The 19,245-nt window shown below is 38.0% G+C and overlaps 1 protein-coding gene across 16 annotated transcripts in view; it reads left to right on the top strand.

Moving 5' to 3' along the window:
* Positions 1 to 19,245, top strand: part of ANK2 (ankyrin 2) — a 212,701-nt gene that overhangs the window by 148,182 nt on the left and 45,274 nt on the right. For 9 of the 16 annotated variants that reach the window (XM_081811959.1, XM_081811954.1, XM_081811957.1 and 6 more), the window contains 4 exons: positions 2,649 to 2,751; positions 3,401 to 3,504; positions 14,627 to 14,851; positions 17,461 to 17,615. In XM_081811959.1, the coding sequence (XP_081668085.1) occupies positions 2,649 to 2,751; positions 3,401 to 3,504; positions 14,627 to 14,851; positions 17,461 to 17,615 (587 nt within the window). Of the gene's footprint in view, positions 1 to 2,648; positions 2,752 to 3,400; positions 3,505 to 8,130; positions 8,167 to 14,626; positions 14,852 to 16,363; positions 16,463 to 17,460; positions 17,616 to 19,245 lie in introns of all 16 variants that reach the window. The other 7 variants (XM_081811956.1, XM_081811963.1, XM_081811960.1 and 4 more) reach the window with 3 other exon arrangements.

The raw sequence follows: 19,245 nt of genomic DNA, 5'->3' as shown, positions 1-19,245 counted from the left end.
TATACATCAGAAAAAAGAGCAGTTAGGAACTATAAACATTGATTAAGCATCCAATTAGTATTTTAGAAGGCAGTAAACAGTAAACCAGAATAAAATCATAGAAGTAGAGATATTTAGGCATAGTTCCAGCTTACTCCTCCTTCCTCCCTCCCTCTGTCTCTCCAACTTTTCTCACTCTCTGTCTCCATATCCTAATATTTTTCTCTCTCTACCCTAATCTCCTTTTTGGTTGTAAGTCAATTCTTTCTCTTTCTTAGTTTTTCTTCTCCCTCTCTATTTCTTGTCTGTTGGGGCTTTAGGAAAGACAAAAAATAACACCGATACCCCTTTTCCCCACCTGATTCAAACCAATTGAGAGATAGACCTGGGTATCAGATAGATCGATATCACAAATCCACCTTTATTACTGGTATATTGAGTGCAAAATGCGGCTCTGTGCTTGCAGCCAAATGAGCTGTTTCATACCTCATTCCTAAGTAGGCAGACATCCACCCAGTTCTGGTCTCTCCCTGAGGGTGAATTGGGACCTGGCTGCCTCCTTCCAAAGTTTAGACCTTTACAGTGGTGGTAGTTACGTTGTGCGCAGGCATGTCTAGTCCTATATACCTCTTGTTCCTTATGCGTTTGTTCATGCATATCAATTTAACGCCTTTACATGCATAAAGTTACAATTCGGACCTTTGAATTCTAAAGCCATGGATAGAGATTCAAGGTTAGGCCAGAGTTAATCCTAGCAGGCTGCAGCCTGTTTATGAAGTGCACCATCAAAATCCAACTGCACACATGTAAAACCAGCCCCAGTATCGGCTGCCAGGACTAAAACCCCTACGGATGGTCTCACTAAGGCGTCTGGGCTGCCCCTGCCTTGGCTGTGTCCGGAGCCTCGGTCTTCTTCAAGAACCTATATAACATAAAATAGTAAATTACCGAATTATATTTAGATTTCGTTTTATTATAAACAAAAATTTATACAAGATCAGACAGTCAACTCCTTTAATTCATGTCACCTACCTTCTAATATTCCAGGTCTACTTGGGGGGCATAAAAACTACAGCAGAGGGCGCCTGGGTGGCTCAGTTGGTTAAGCGACTGCGTTCTGCTCAGGTCATGATCCCCAAGTCCCTGGATCGAGTCCCGCATCGTGCTCTCCGCTCAGCAGGGAGTCTGCTTCTCCCTCTGACCCTCCCCCCATCTCATGCTCTCTCTCACTCTCTCTCTCAAATAAATAATAATTATATAAAAAATTAAAAAAAAAAAACTACAGCAGAATAGGATGGAGAAGGCCCTCAAGTACTATGATTGATCTACCAAATGATGATTTCCTCAAAGATAATTGAAGTTGGCTACATCGACAGCTCATAAAAATGACAGTATGTGGCTCACAAAATTAGGTCTATTTGCAAAATGAAAATAGTTTCTACTAAGAAATATGCTAACCTGACACTTAGTCCATAATTCTACAGTGCTTCACTGGCCAAATACCTACTAGCTGAAAGTAAATGAAACTTTGCTTCTATAAATATTGTGAAAGCTTGCATCTCTCGCTCTTTCCCTATGGGCTTTGGGCTACTATTTTGAATACAGATGTTTAATTCTTGGACTAATGTGTATAAAATACAGCTTGAGATATCAGTCTATTTGTCATTTGATCGTACAAATTGATTAGGAAGGAATGAATTGCACTTATGCAAATGTCAAGCTTTACCCATCACATTTGCATATATAATTCAGAACTCGGAAATTCAGCCTTCTCAAATATATAAAGCATCAATTCCCAAGGCCTAAATCCCATGTTGAAGCCAAACCTCATTTTCGGCTGTGTCTCTGGCGGTTTGTTTCTGTGCTGACAGATGTGTCTGTGTCCTGGGTTGGTGCTTAGAAACGGTTTCTTGTGCTCTTGCATCTTATTGCCACAGCAACCAGCACTCTTTGGTGCCTCACTCACCACACAGAGGACATGCAAAGGGGAACAATGCTGCCCTTTGAAAGCATTGTTGGAGACACCAGAGACAAACAAGAGGAACTGCACTTCCGCAGGAAGCATGCATCTGGCCGCAGTTCATTTCACTCTGTACCTTCCAGGGGAATGCACCCATGGTCAGTCATTCGCAGTTGGAGAGGAGGAGAATGAGGCATGCAGAGAATGGAGAATGAGTGAGGATGAAACCCGTGCTTCCTTTCTGTTCTTTCTGAGGCGGGTCTCGTTCCTCCCCCCCTTAATATTTTGCTTAGTTGCAGGGAGATTGACATTTACCACAGATTGAAGCAGTCTCTTCTAGCATAATTTCCTGTGTGAATCTCTTGTCCTGGCAGTAAGTGAGCTGCAGTTTGCTGGTTTCAACGATTTCTGGGGAGGAAATAAATCAGATTAGAAGTATCAGATTTTAACTTCTGGATTCCCTTGTGCCCTTGCCATTGAGTGCTAGGAACCAGTCAAAAGATGTGTTCGTTTAGGTGTTGGACAGAGAGGGAGGGCAACACAGAGACCTGTGTTTCCTTCTCCTGCGGTGGCAATTCATGTTCCCCTGGAAGTTGCACTGTTAGCTAATAGCGCGCTTTTTTCACTCTCCCGCTCGGCTCATCCTTCCATCCTCCCAACCCTGCTCCGGCTGTTGGTAAATGACCATGGCCTCCTGCCAACCTACCAGCCTCCGATCCTTCAGTTCCGACAGGTCTCACACCCTGAGCCATGCCTCTTACCTGAGGGACAGTGCCATGATTGACGACACAGTTGTCATCCCCAGCCACCAGGTACGTGACTTTTTACTTTGTCATTTCAGCTTTCTGGAGAGCTTTCGGACGTTCCCTGTTGCTGGAAATGTCCAGAGAAAGTTTTTCCATCTGAAAAGAAATCATCTTAATTCAGTTGACGAGCTGGGCTAAGAGTTTGAGGGCTTTTCTAAAGTGAGATACAGCTTGTTACTTCAGCTCTACTGAATTCTTCTGTGGAGATTATATATAAAAATTAACATCTTTATAAAAATCTCTGTTAAAGGAAAAAGTGAGATGGGGTGCATTTAAGATAGAAAATGAAAGGTACAGGTAAAAATACACCTTATATTTAAAATTGTTATCTGTTATCAGAAAACTGTTAGAGGTTGTTATGGAATATTTTAATCTTAGGTGGATTTTATCAGTTTCAGCTGGTTGGATATAGAGAAGTAGATGTGAATACCTACTCTCTTTCATGATAATTACACAAATGTGGTCTTAGGTCGATAGTATAATTTAAATGGGAATGTATTATAAAACACATTTTAAATGGCTCGGTCTTACATCATATTTTTACATGAAAAGATGGTAATATCACCTTCCTGTGATAACTACTTTTTAGAGTTCACTATGTTTTATTTAATTGAAGGAAAGTATTTTTATTAAATCCAGTGTTCTTTGTATTTAGGTGTCAACTCTAGCCAAGGAGGCAGAAAGGAATTCTTACCGTCTCAGCTGGGGCACTGAGAACTTAGACAACGTGGCTCTTTCTTCCAGCCCTATTCATTCAGGGTGAGGAAATCAATATTATGTATCCAGATCAAGAGGTAAAAAGAGATGAGCATGAAAATAACAGCTTTGTCCAGTAGCTTTAGCTGGTGGCTAGCTTACAGGGGAAGTGACCTTTGTTTAAACTTGTAAATGACAATGCTTTATCCAGTGTGGACTCTACCTGCACAAATGGACGAGCAAAAAGGGTTGAATTCAGCATAGAAAAACTATTGTCTTAAAATAACTAGTAGAATTGCATCAGACAGCTTGCTAACTAACCAGGATATACCAGTGGGCTCCTTACTATTCACATTTTGTCTTAAAGACATCTTAAAAAGAGGAGCAGGATCATTTGGTTTCTAGAAAGTTCTATGTACTAAGATTAACTGACTAGTTTAATAAATGCCTTTCCTCACATATTCATGCATTTAAAACAATGTCTACAAAAGTTTTAATCACAAAGATATATAGAGGAGTTCCTATGCTGTTTGAAGTAGGGATATACCAAAAAGGGAAATTTGAATGCAACCAGTCAGGTTCTCAGTCACCTTCTAAAAGTCATCCAGATAATATGTAAGTCATTACTTAAGAAATGCTGCCTGTTTGTATAAACTCATTAAAAAGTAGGACTTTGAGTTAATAATTTTAAACATACTTAAAGATGTTTGTAAGGTGTAAGAATTCAATTATGCAGAAAATAATTTTCTTAGGGATTTTAAATTGTAACCCTCTTCACAATTGGTTTTTCCCTTACATTTTGGTAGTTTCAACTTGTATAGTAATTTTATTATTATATATAAACCTTAAAAATATTTTTCATTTAATCACTTTCATTTTCATTTTAAAAAGCCCCACTTGTATTTTATCTGTGCAGTACTTTGATTTAAATTACTATCCCAAACTCCTTATCCATAATCCCCAGAACTATTTTGAGTGGTGGTTGCTTTCTTGTTTTTATTATTCTAAAATATTCTCTCAGAAAAGCTTTCAAAGATATTGTCATTACAAATTTGGGAACTTTTAGTCTAATTTTCTACTACAGGCTCATAGAATATAAAATTAGTTATACAGATATTAAAAATAATCATAATACTCTTTTCCTTGTTAAATAAGTAAAAGCCAGTTCTTGATGCCAGAGTCATTTCAAGGGAATAAAAACCAAGTTAAACCTCATCCAAATTTACTAACATATTTTTAGGTATAAAATGAGATAATTAAAATCTGACATCTGTACATTATTCTAAGAGCATAACATTACATTCTGCTACTAAATTTCTCAACAGTGCTAAGGAGGAAAAGAGGCTTGGACCTACAGTATCAGGGGATAATAAAATCTAGAAACCGTAATAAAATATTTGAAGTCTATATCCAGCCTACAAAGTAACAAGATTATTTTAGGCAAAGTGTGATTACTATCAGTAGCCGAATTTGCAAGAGTCAAAGTGTTATCATAATACTTCAGTTTTCAAGATAAATAATTTACTTTAAAAAAGATTTCTTAAAGTCTTTTAACTGCTGAAGGGCAATAAAATACTCAGTTTAAGGACATCAATATACATACCAGTTGTATAAAACTAGATATATGCATAGATATATGCATTCTAGTTGATAACTTACGATGAAACAGGATCATCTAGTGGTTAAAAGTTAACCACTTGTTAAGATAAGGGTCTTTAAGCTCTTGTTCTGTAATAAACCAAATTTTCTATGAACTTCAAACATGATCATTGATTGTAAGTAATTTTCAACTCTGGCTGTACATTAGAATCACCTCAGAGCTTTAAAAAATATACCCAGGCCCCAACTCAAACCAATTACATCTGAATCTCTGTTGTTGTGGCCTGAGCATGGGCATTTTCTACAAGCACCAATAGTCCAAATATGTATGTTTTATGTATACACCGTTAGAAAGGAACAACTTTGCCTGATAAAGCTTTGCTTATTGGGGAGATCTAGGTAATTAACATATACCTAGTTCTCTCAAATGCTTTTTTCTTAAATCTCTTCCATTCACTTATTTGTTCTTCACACATTGTTGAATTCTAGAAAGTACCAAACTTTATGCCAGGCAGTAAGGAAAATAGATAAGTAAGATCTAGCCCTTACCTTTAAGAAACACACCTCTCTATCGTTGAAAGATAGTTTGTGGAAGGGAGATAACATGATGGTTAAGAGTGTGCTTTGGAGTCAGACCAGTCAGAATTCAGCTCCCAACCCTGACACTCAGTATGTGACACTGGGCAGGTTATGTAAAATATCTGAGTTTCAGTTTGTCTGTAAGATGAGTGTTATATTATGGACCCCAGAGGGGAGCTTTATGGATTAAATGCTTCTTAAATAATTAGCATTTTGCCTAGAAAGAATAAGTACTCAATAGATTATTTATATAACCCTCATATATATCTTCCAAATCCTTCACCAATTCCAAATCAGTTAAGCAGAATGTATTCTGAATCCTCTAAATGACAATACCACTATAGTACAATTCATAATGGTAATGTTTAACTTGTTATTTTTATCAGGTAATCTGTCATCTAGTTAGGTCTCTAGCATTTGAATGAACACAATGCAACAGATGACTCTAATGGGATGAATACTTACACTGAAAACACAATGATTTTGAGTGTCATGGTATTTGAAAGCTACCATGGTATTAAAGTATATGAATAATTTTCATAATATCATCTAATAATGATTTCTTTTTTTCAACTTGTTCATTATACATGAGGCACCTGTGTAGTAGTTTTTATATATTTTTTAAGGAACTAAGTTTTTCTTTAATTAATTGAGAGAATTCTTAAGCCACTTCAAAATCTGCCCAAAATGTAAGAAATAAATGATTTTTAGACAAAGGAGATAACAAAGTCCGCTTTTTTATGTACATGCCACTAATTTTGTGTATAATGTTCTATTTGATTCCATAAAGGGATTTTAGAGTAATAGAAGACACAGCTTCTACCAGTAGGCAGTATTAGTAATTTTCTTTTATTTTTCCATTGACTAATGTCGATGACTACAAAAGAGTAGGTATCAGTGCTTAAAAAAATCTGTTCTGCCCAATATATACAGCAAATATCTGGCAAAAGAAAGGCTCACAGTAATATTTTTGTTTTTGTTCTTTGGATTGTGTTCCTGATTCACAGTCTAATCAGTTTCTAGCATCCCAGTCATGATCATACCAACATAAGCTTGGGCAAGAATTTGAATTTTATAATTCTTCTCCATTTCAGAAGTGCGTAATGAATTAACAAATGAAAGGCACAGTTCCTAGTAATAGTTTTGTGATTCATTTTAAATGTTATTATTTCAATGGTATTATTTTTATAGTTCCTTAATGCCAGCCAAGTGCCAGCAATTAAATGCCACTTCATGATGTTATGCTACTAGAAGTCCATAAGAAAGTGATCTGTTAAAGGACTTCTTTTTCATAAAAACATGTTGACAATTTTGCTGTGAACCTAAAGCTACTCTAAAAAATAAAATCAGTTAAAAAAAAAACCTGTGCAGGCAACTAGCTCAAGTAGTGGAAGTTGATCTTAGAAACTCAAGGAAGTCAAGACTGTTTCTCATTTGACAGTATTAATTTTTTTTTAAATGTTTTATTTATTTATTCATGAGAATCACAGAGAGAGAGAGAGAGGCAGAGGCAGAGGGAGAAGCAGGCTCCCCGCCCAGCAGGGAGCCCGATGTGGGACTCGATCCCAGGACCCTGGGATCATGATCCGAGCCGAAGGCAGACGCTTAACCATCTGAGCCACCCAGGCGCCCCGACAGTATTAATATTTATCAAATACCTAGATCAGTTAATTTAGTTGTTTAAGTATTTCAAACACCCTATTTTTTTTAAGGTACAGGAAAGTAAATTCCTTTGGATGAAGAAAATTATTTTCTAAGTGGCAAAACAACTGTTTTGTAAGGTTGGATTTCTGGTCCATTCAGCATGTATCCTTTTGTATATTGTCAGGTGTTGAAAACGCAAGTGAATCATATGAAAACTTACAGAAGGTTTTACATAAGAGCAGACTCGGGTAGAAGAGGCATGAAAGGATTGTAAAGTGGGATTAGACAATATGACCAGTGAGGACAACAAACCACAAAGCAGGGAATGAAAGTCTTGAGAAAAGCACTCTTTGCATAGTTTTTTGTTACCTACTAGTAGGTAATTAATGTTACCTGCTCTACCTTAGAGTTGATGCTACTCTTTGTCATTGAAGCTAATCTTTAAATTGTGCCTCTTCTGTTTGCGTTTCTTTGGTAGAAGCCCAAAAGGGCATTACCATTATTTTGAAAGTATTAAAAAAAGTGTGAATGAAAAGTTTGGAGACAAACTATGTCCATCAAATCGAAGACTCTGTGACATTCATTATAAGAACCTTGACATTTTGCATCCCTCCCCCAGCCAGTGTTGAATAAGGCTACAAATCCAAATCCAATCCCTCAACTGGGAGTCACTGTGAACCCCCATACCTTGCTCTTCTCTCCGCATTTGCATAGAGCTATATCTCCTTTGTATTTCCATCTTTTTTTCAATGAATACTGTATTGGTGTATAAGTAATATATTTCAGTTGAAAGTCACTTCTGATTTCCTTCTTTATATTTCACTTTATCCATTCCTTCTCTGTGCTAAAGTATCTGTTCTGTTGCAGCCGCTCCTCTCCATGTCTTGGTCGTGACAACAGCAGGTGAACTTCTGCATAATTCCTTCTCTAACCATGTGGCCTCCCCCTCTGCCTCTTTCACCATCACCTTCTGCATATACCCCATCTCAGGATGCTTTAGTGTGAAGATACCTAGCCAGAGAGACAGAGAGAGATTTATTTTCTCCAAATTGTGGCCATTGCTGAATTCCCTTTCTCTATGGTGGAAAGAAAATGGGTACTTTTTAAAATTTCTTTGGAAATCAGGCGGGCTTGCACCAAAATTATTGTAGACCTACTGTGAAAGCCTGTTTTGGCCATGGGTCTCCACGTCTCCATTTCTTTTGTAGAAAAAGTGCTACATAGAGCTGAAGAATGTCATTTCTGGCAATTATGCAAATTGGGTGAGCTATTTTAAAGTTATATTAAAGGTTATGATTTTAAGTGTCACTTAGCAGGGTTTTTTTTTTTTAAGCCATATTCTAGGTGACCCAAAGGCTGAAAGTTTATTAATAGTGCATTTCCTTTCTAGTACTGCTTTAAGTGCAACCTTTTGATATTTTGGAAATTGTGTTATAGGATGATGCTAGTCAGTGTTCTAAAGATATCTGTTCTTTATTATTTCAGTAAGGTTATTTTTAAAGGTTCTTATCAGACTGCTAATGCTAGTATTTTTTTTTAAAGATTTATTTATTTATTTGACAGAGAGAGACACAGTGAGAGCGGGAACACAAGCAGGGGGAGTGGGAGAGGGAGAAGCAGGCTTCCCGCTGAGCAGGGAGCCCAATGCGGGGCTCGATCCGAGGACCCTGGGATCATGATCTGAGCCGAAGGCAGACGCTTAACAGCTGAGCCACCCAGGCGCCCTGCTAGTATTTTTATTATACAGTCATGCACCATGATACTACAGATTTTCTACAGATAAGACAATTTTTATTATCCAATTTTGGAAATTTTGTATCCCTCCTTTTACTTTTTCTGAAACACACACTGAATATTATGTTTCTATACATGAACACAGTGAATGATAAATAATTGATTTTAACAAATTAGAGCCAATTTTTTCAAAGCGATTTCCCATCAGTCTTTCAGTCTGTAGAATTTGGAGGACGAGGAAGGAATTAAGGGAATTACAGAGGAGAAAGAGCTCATGATGTTGTTTTCTCACATAAACCCAGAAATCAGATTTAATTTAAGGCCCTCGTGCTATGTATATGTGGATCACTGAAGCACCCTGAAGATTTTTTTTTTTTTTCCTATCTTCACCCAGTAACTAACTCTGAATGCTGTAATCTCCTCCCTGTCCCCACCCCATGGTCCTGGATGAATTAAAAGTAAACCTGAGGATTAGTAACTTTTGGGGTGGAGGACATGGTCCTCAAAAGACCAGAATCATTGTTTTCTGCTGCCTCCTCTGAAGCATGTACTTGTTTAGCTAATCAAATTGTGTATTTGCAGGCAAATCCTCTGCATCATAATGGCGGACGGCTTTTGCTTTTTATTCTTTTTAAATTGTGATAACACTGTATTCTCACAATTTAGAAAACTTCAATAAGAATTTCTATTTTGCATGATTGCTGAATTTCATTTGGAGAGTAAGATATGCAATTAAAGCTGAGTATAGTCTGTGATAAATTTTGTCTGTACAGTCGTCAGTCAGTGTTGAGTGCAACGTGTGTCCACATTTTCTCCCAAACTGTTCGTTGACTGTTTTAACCATACAGCAAAAATAATATATCTTTCTTGGAGTAAAAGCAGTTTATTTTCCAAATAAAAATTCTTACAGAGCATCTGACAGTCATGACACATTTCAGTATGTTTCCTAAGCTTAGTTAACAGGAAATGGCACATAGAATTTTAACACCAGATCGCCGTAGAATTTATTTAGCCGAAGTCTCTCATTTAGTGGATGAGAAAACTAAAACTTGAAGACAGGAAGTGACTTGCTTGAGGTTACAGCAATAATTCAAGACAGAGATCAATTTAATGATAGATGGCATCCAGGAAAGAGCATGGTACTTGCTGCATTTTGTGCTCTGTGATAATAGTACCTTTATAGCTTATTTAAATAGTGAAGTTCATAAACTAATAAAAACCCCACCATCACATTAAACTGCTTTAGCAAAGTTCCTGGTTCATTTTAGATACCCAATAAAAGTTAGTTTCTCTGTTTTTTAGGTGTTGTATTGCACTATAATTTTTAAGAGATTCAAAATACATAAAATCATCTGGGTGTAGGGAAAGGAAAATGACGGGAACAAGCATTTATTGAATTCTAGATGCTTTACCCACACATGGTTTAATCCTCACTGCAACCTCAGTGGTAATATTACTATTCTCCCTCATCGACAGACTAGGCTTTAGTCTTCAAGCTCACAAGCAGCAGAGCTGAGCTTCAGTCCATACATATATCATCTCCCCTGTACATATTTAATTACATGTCTTTACTTTAATTCCTTTCATCTCCAAATGTTTGCAGGTTTATCTTGTCCCAGTTTTAATCTCCTGAAAATATGAGAAAATCATATTTACTTAATCATCTCTAGTATGTGAGCTGATTCATCTCATGACTCATAGCTTCCAGCCTTTCACTTTTTCCTGTGGTACAAAAAAGTAAATGGTCTCTTACAGTCTGTTTTTTACATCGCAGAATAACTTCACTAATTCTGCCACCTATCCAAATAGTGAGACCTTCTGATATCCTGGTATTTTTAATGAAAGTGTTCAAGTGCTTACCCAGTTGTATATTATAAACTATTGGGATTAACTAGCATGTTTTATCTAAAAGACTTTTCATCAGGACTTGAATCATTATTTCTCTTATTCCTTCTTATTTGAAACAAAGAATTCTTTTAGTGTACAATTCTGCATATTCAGCTTTTTTGTTAGTTGTTATTCTGCAATTACATTATTTGAGTTTGATTTCTGTATTTTCTTGCTGAATTTATAAACATTTTTATCAATTTTGACAATTAATATTCAGTTCTTCTAACCTTTCTGTTTCTCTCTTGACCTCTTTCTCTTTTTCTTTCCTCTCAACTCTCCTGCCTCTGACTCTCTCTCACTCCCTCTTCCTCCTCTCCCTCTCCATCTCCCTTCCCCTCACTCGACTCTCCCTTCTTCTCTGGCTGAAGACAATTCCCTCACCAGAATTTATCACTTTTGTTAGTCTGTTAGTTCCTTTAGTTAGTTGAGAAAGACACAAAGGCTTGTTTTCCTTGGATATGTAATTTTTCTTTTCTCTGAATTGTACATATTGGCACCTTACTTTTCCCCATTTGCTGTGGTTGGGTGCAGTATTTAAATATTACTTTCCAGTTCTATAGGATGCCGAGACACTTAGAGTTAAATATATCTACTTGCAGATTCAGTCTTTAAGTTCTTTTATTTTGATTTTCCAACCTTTGGTCTTTCTTCATGAAATTTTCACCCCTGATAAAATTGTTTCCTCTGTTATATTCGAACTCTTGATTTTTGGTTGCTCCCATTTTCTACTAATCATCTATCGGGGAAATAAACATATCGGGTCTCTTATTTGGGAGCAGGAAAAGACCTGTCGAGGGATATTTAACATTGAGTATAGTCCTTCCCAACTATTTTGCTATTTTATGAGCTGAAATATCGGAGTCTAGTAATTTGAATGAGTTCTGACTGGATTGGTTGTCCAGAGACCAAACCATTAAATTACCTTCAATTTTGCTGCTTTTTCTCTTTATTAGATATAAATATATACTACTTCTTACAACTTGCTCTTCTCATTCTTCCATTCATTCACTTATTCAACAATTATTTATTGACTACCTACTGTATGCTCCATGTACATTGTGCTAGGCACTGGGGGGACATAGGAAGAACAAGGTCACTGCCAGTATGGTACTTACGTGGCTCCCGTTTGTGGTTATAATTCACTTCTGATTGACCAGGAAATGAAGTGATTCTGAGTAAGTAGAACCATCATGTGAAACCTGGGGCTTAGACTGTGTGCTGCTTGGCAGGAGCAATGATGTTTTCACTTTCAGTGTCCTCAGTTCCATGTAGGGCGCCCACCAATAGGAGGGTAACAAACATTGCATGCTTCTCAGGCATGGAAATGGAAATTATGGAGTAAATGAGAACAAAAGAGGATTTCAAAAGGAACAGTCAATGACACAAAATCAGAGAAAGTAATCAAACGTGTAGTTATTGAAACATTGTTACAGCTAAGAACATAGCTACTGTCATTCACCTTTTTAGAAGATGCACCCCTAGAAGACATTCTCCATATTTTTCTAGTTGGGGACATCATATAGGCCGTAAGTCATCACTGGAATAAATATAGTGGAAACACAATAGCATGTAATGTAAGTGTGAAAGTTCCCTAAATGCCTTCGAAAGGTAGAAAGACTGGTAAAATCAAGTACGTGTATTATAATAATTTCTTATGAGTTTGAGTCCCTGTTCTGTTCATCAGTGGTGATGGTAATCAAAAGATGAAAAAACAATTAGGGAAAGTCAGAAATATTACAGTGTATCTAGAGAAACACTGGTTGAAACTTAGTAGCTTTGCCCCTAGTTTTTATAAAAATTGACATTAATAGCATGGTCAAATAAAAATAAATAAAATGGAGAAGAAACTTCTGTATTCATCTAGAAGTGTTATCAGTTTTTTCCCATTCTTTTGAGCAATACTACATTTTAAAACACAAATAGAAAAGATTTTTTTTTTTAAGAATTCATACTTGGACTAGTAATAAGAAAAGCAGCCAACCTTTTTTCATTGTTTTTTTTAATAAAGACCAGAAACATCCATTCTTGAGTATTGAACAATTGATTATACTCCCCACTTTTTGCCCTCTACTAAAAACTTGAGGGCTGGGTGTGAATGGTAGTTCTGGGCTGGCTCCTGCGTGGGGGAAGGACGGAGACAGATCTACTTGTGGTCTCATTCTGCATGATGGGCTTCAGACAGGCACTCCAGCTCCTCTGCATCCATTTTTATTACTAGCAGTAGGATTTCTGTTTAATAGCATGCTTAACGAATTCAGTGTCCTGCTATGAAGAAGATGTTAACATATTTTTCATCACTTGTCTAAAAATAACATCAATGTATTGTGTTTCCTATAACTTACCTGGATAAAATATCTTTCACATGTTTTAAATGTTGTCCTGGATGCAACATCTAGACATGGTGAAGCTGATGTAGTTCTTGTGCTGGTTAAGCTAGAAGTAGATCCATAATACACCTGTATGTTGCTTTCCTCTTTGTTTTGGTATATAAAACCTTGCAAATGCGATGAAAATTGGGAAAGACAGTAATGTAATCTGTATAAGGGTGTACACACTGTTTGTTTGTGTCTTTGTGTATCTGTGAACAGCACTTGGATTGCCTGGTTTAATTTTCGCTCCTTGTGGAAGTGAGTGCCTCCAAGACTTAAATGAGTGTTAGGACTATCAGAGTGACAAGAAGTCTAACTAAACTGTATCAGGATCCATTAAGACTATCATGCAGGAAATAACATGAAAGTTTAAAACTAATCCTTTCTCTTGGTACACTTAAACAGTCACTTGGATTATAGTTCTTTTATGCATGAACAATTAACTTAGTAAAAGAGCAAAATAATAGCCAGATAGAAGCCTTTACATTTCTAAATTTTTAGCTGTGATTTTCCACATGCAGTTCACTATAATTTGGGGAAAATCATGAGGCACAGATCTCTTCCATCAGCATGAGCCCAGGGTTTCTCTCTTCAAAACACAGAGTGGAGGGGATTTATAATCTTATTTCCTGCCCACCCCATCTTTGCTTCAGTTAGACCGGTATGGCAGAGAGCTTCCTACTTAGGAACTGAAAAAGTACATGTCAACCGGTAAATTGATTCTATCCAAAACATTTAATTTTTTGCTTCTCCTTCTCCTCCTTTAGAATGCAGTAAGTTAAAAACCTGCATTCTGGGTAAGATGATGTTGGAGCAGGATGCATGTACATACATCCTTGGGAGAAGGCCTATGAATCTTTTTATTTTAAGTTATAGAATTATATTAAAATGGGTTGGACAAGATGTAATTTTGAAAAGTCAGATTGGATTAACTTAGAAAAACTGCAATTTGTTCTTTTCTCTCTACTCTATCCTGACATTATTTCAGCATGTGGATTTTTCAGGACACACCCAGACAGAAGCAGAAGTCTTTGCATTTATAATGAAAGAAGACTCATCAGTGTTCATCATATAATTTCATTCCATTTTCTAAGTCAATTGGACAGATTTTTAATTTACAGTTTGTATTTAATATCACCGATGTCAACAAAAACCAGCCAAATTCTTTAGTTACAGATCAAAATAATGCAAGAACTAAAACAATGACAAAAACAGAAGTAAAGTGAAATAACTTTTAAGGACAAATATTTTGCCCCCATGCAAATACATTAAAAAGAACAAAGCAGTATGAGAAAAAGTTAACTTGACAAAGCTTGTTTATCTGCTTCTGGTATTTCAAGACGCAGCTGATCTTCTATTTTAATTTTTAGTTTCCTGGTTAGTTTTATGGTGGATGCTCGAGGTGGCGCTATGCGAGGATGCAGACACAATGGGCTCCGTATCATTATTCCACCTCGGAAATGTACGGCCCCAACTCGAGTCACCTGCCGCCTGGTCAAACGCCATAGACTGGCAACAATGCCTCCAATGGTGGAAGGAGAAGGCCTGGCCAGTCGCCTGATCGAAGTCGGACCTTCTGGTGCTCAGTTCCTTGGGTAAGGGTTTCTGATAAACCTCCCGCTTAGTCACCGATGAGCTTGTGTCCTCTACATGAAATCCCTAGGATGGAATGAAGAAAGGTACGTCGGTAACGTCGTGAAAGAAGATTGGCCCCTGTGAAATTAGTTAAAAATTGGAAGTAGCACCTCTGTGCTTGACTCCAGTCATATGCTTCTTATTTTAAGGCATGAATGAGTTCAACATTCAGGTGAATTAGGATTCCTTCTCTTTGGGTATGATGATAGCTGCTAGGCTCCCAATGTGAATGATTGTGTTTTAGCCAATGGTAGGTACTTTTTTTTTTTTAATCCTGAGACTCACATGGTAAAGGCATAAAGAAAAAACACTACTCTATTCCAAACCTAAATTTAAAGTCCTGTGTAGTTATGAAACAGAATGATTATCTTTGGAAAGCAGTGTTTTCTTTATAGGATATCCAAAAATTTACTCCATGTGACTTGTCGTTTCTGTTATCAAAATTGCTATCTTGAGTCTTAAAATTACACCGGTAGTCTCTTTAGTTGTAGTTTTTATTAAGACGACAAAACCAAGACTAACTTCTGCCATGCTCATTTTAGCAATTTTGAGCGGAGGTTAGCATTTCTTCCTTCTTCCGCTTGTATGGCTGCTGTTACATATGAAGTGGTGTCTCAATATGCCAAGAAATGACTAGCTGCCGCTGAAAACAGACAAAAGGATGAAGTTTTGAAGGGGGGCAAGTTTCAAAATATTTTGAAACAAATCAATTGTATTTAAGTCTTTTCATATCAAGTGTCTGTGCTCAAAAATTGGGAGGAAGTCCTATTTATCATGTACTCTTTGCTGGTGGTGTTTGGGGGAGAGGATTTGCTTTAGAACTTGGGGAAACGTTCTAAAGCCTTGTAATTTGGAGCAAATGATTAACAGGTTGCTGCAAATTATGTTCGCACCTGAAAAGGGGTGTCTGAAATTCTCCAATTATAGAAGCCGCCTCCCATATCCTCCTAAATGGCCAGAGATTTAGAAGGAGCCCGTGAAGTTCTGGGTTGCGTCAGAAATGCCATTATGGTTGGAATACATTGCCCAATGATCCCTTTCATCTTCTGTACCAGGCCCCTTTCCCTCCTTTATGTTCAGGTAGCTTTAGGCTTTTTAAGAAACTCCACATCTGTTGAGGAATATTCATGAAAACATCTGCCCTCTCTGCAGAGTCAGAGTTTTTATTATATTCCCAACAGCTTTGTCTTTCCTGTGGAGCATATTTTTGTTGTTGTTGTTTATTTTTTTGGCTCATGCCCTGGCAGTGAACGTTAAGTAGGGACAGATCCAACACCTAAGTGTCTCCTTCCACGCGCCTCCATTGTACACTCTGGGTCTCAGTTCCTTGCTCTTTGTGACCAATGGAGGGGGCAGAACCAAACGCAGTGTGAAACCACATTTCACCCTGTTGATCAGCCGGGGTTCTGTGGAAAACAATACCTGAAGCTTACTTATGTTCTTTCTTTCACTGCTGCTTTGGATGTACTCAGTAAACTTCACCTGCCAACGGCCCCTCCCCCACTTAATGAGGGAGAAAGTTTGGTCAGCCGCATCCTTCAGCTGGGGCCTCCTGGAACCAAATTCCTTGGGTAGGAGTGACTTAAAACAAATTGATGGCTGCTGGCCCCCATTCTTCTCCTCCTTCTGCAATATGATTTCTCTTTTTGTCATTGTGCCCATGACATGTCCCTCCCTATGATTTAAATTCTGTATAACCTATCTTTAGTGGACCATTTCTGACCCTTGTGGTATGTGACTTTTTATTTTTGAGTGACGTTTTTTATATCTTTTCCCTTAAAGTGCTGTGACCTTCATTTTCGTTTAAAGCATGAGATCTGCCTAGTTGTACTACGTGCTAGTTATTATGATGTTGTTATGATAGATTTGAAGTCTGTATCAAAGCAACCTGGACTGAAAAATCAAAAGCCTCCATAAATTTTGAAAGTGAATGCGACCTGAAATCGTCAGGGCAGTGCATGTTCTGGATCCTGAGTCTAATAGGCATGGGACACAATTGGGCTGTCTGCTGAGGTGCTGCTCAGTTAGGGCACGCTGTGTCCACATGCCTATTATTCCCTTGATTGAAAAAAATATATATGCAAAAAACCATGAGTGCATGTCTCTTTAGTTCCCAAGTAGTTAACTTTTTGACATCTTTTCGTTTACAACACATCCAATTACGCAACATATGAGCCATTTTCCTTCTCAACCCATTTTGTCATTTGCACCTTGTAGAAAATGTTTTAGGAGATTGGCATACATCATGGATATGCATGCACATTTCTTTTGGTTAAATGTGTTATACTTACATTGATCAAAGGAGAAGTTCCAGAATGCCACATGCACTCCCAGGGAAACATTATTTGGCTTAAGGTAGCAGCATGTCCCTTAAGGATTGGTGCCCCCGAGGTGGAGTGCTCCTGTGTGACCATCTGCTAGCCGATGGGCTCTAGAGGACAGCCCGCTATGCCACTGTCCCGGGAAAGAGAACAATTTCCAGGTCACTTTGCAACAGACAGAGTCAAGGTGCTTGTCTTGCTGTTGGTTAGATCTTGTCCACACTGAATGTTCTGCCTTACCGTGTCAGGCCCGTGATCGTGGAGATCCCTCATTTTGCTGCCCTTCGAGGAAAGGAGCGGGAACTGGTGGTCCTACGCAGTGAGAACGGGGACAGCTGGAAAGAGCATTACTGTGAATACACTGAAGATGAGTTGAATGAAATTCTTAATGGCATGGATGAAGGTACTTCGTATTAAGGGTTTTAAAAGAATTCTAAAGTGGAAGCATTAAAATGATCTATTTCTTTTTTATAAGATTTTATTTATTTATTTGAGAGAGAGAATGAGAGAGAGAGAAAGCATGAGATGGTCCGAGGGAGAAGCAGACTCCCTGCTGAGCAGGGAGCCCCATGCGGGACTTGATCCTGGGACTCCAGAATCATGACCTGAGCCGAAGGCAGTCGCTTAACCAACTGAGCCACCCAGGCACCCAAAATGATCTACTGCTTTCTTATGACCTAAGGGTGTGTCTATGTGTGTGGGGCGGGGAGGGGAGGTGGGCTTGGGTATGTGTGGTCCTTGTGTTATTTTACTGCATTAGAGGATAATATGATCTCCTGTTTAAACTTTCTATTAAGGAGATAGGAAAATTAAGTTCACTCAAACATCTACGTATAATTCAAACAAGGCATTAGCTGGGGTAGAATTTTATATACTCTCCTACACATAGAGTTATGGAATTTATTTTTTTCATTGCAGCTTTGATGTCTGTAAATCCCAAATCCAGCTTGGGCCATCTAGCCATAGGTTGAAATATCTCAGTGTGACTGGAGGGAATTGGCTCATCCTCTGGCCTCCTTAGGCTTCATAAAAACGACGTCCCAGTCCTAATACCAGGAGATGGGTTCCACTTTATTTTTTTTTTTAAGATTTTATTTATTTATTTGAGAGAGAGAGAGAGAATGAATAAGCAATGAGAAGGGGCAGAGACAGAGGGAGAAGCAGGCTTCCCGCTGAGCAGGGAGCCCAATGCGGGACTCAATCCCAGGACCCTGGGATCATGACTTGAGCCGAAGGCAGACGCTTGACTGACTGAGCCACCCAGGCACCCCATGGTTCCACTTTAAGTAACTACATAAATAGGGCAAGTTCTTTGCCTAAGTGCCAAGAGCATACCAGATTTTGTACAGAACTGGACACACAGTGGTGTGACTACTTACCATGTTTCCCAAACTTGCAGACTGCTGCCAGAAGCTTCGGGCGTGGCTTGCGGATAGTAAGTGTAGCCGGACAGCAGCGGCTTTAGTATTTCTTTCTGCATCCTGCTGAGGTGGAATAAGAATAGAGGCCAGGTTTACCCTATCCAAGGGGTAGATGGAAAAAGAAATTATGCCCTCTAGATGCATAGGTCAGTATTTTCCAAGCAAGATAAAAAGAACAGGATTCTTCCTGATAAAGCTTGTTCCCTGCAATATTTAGCTGCTTCTGCTTCTTGGAGCCATTTCTTTTGCCTGCACTTAGGTTTAGGATACTTTCCTCTGAGATATTTACCTGTCATTAACACTGCCATAAACACTGGCATCTTGTCCTTGACGAGTTCTGGTATAACTCTCTGTGTATAAAGCCCGTTTTAAAATAAAGAATCAGATTTTTGCATTTTTGTGTTCTCTATGCTTGGAAATGCATTCTTTTGTAAGTATGTTCTAGTGTTTGCCAGTGCATCAGTTTTCAGTTATGCATGATCAGATCCTGGGACTTCTGGCTTTTGCTCTCTAGTTATATTCAATTGTCAAGAAAAATATAGTTGCTGTTCCTGCCTCTAGAATGGATTGCAAATGATTTCCAAAAATAAACAACTTTCCGTGATCCCTGAA

This window comes from Leptonychotes weddellii, chromosome 2 (assembly GCF_054177405.1).
Source record: "Leptonychotes weddellii isolate Sample4059 chromosome 2, ASM5417740v2, whole genome shotgun sequence".
NCBI classification, from domain to species: Eukaryota; Metazoa; Chordata; class Mammalia; order Carnivora; family Phocidae; genus Leptonychotes; species Leptonychotes weddellii.
Note: the sequence above shows the minus strand (reverse complement) of the source record. Positions and strands in the feature narration are given on the sequence as shown.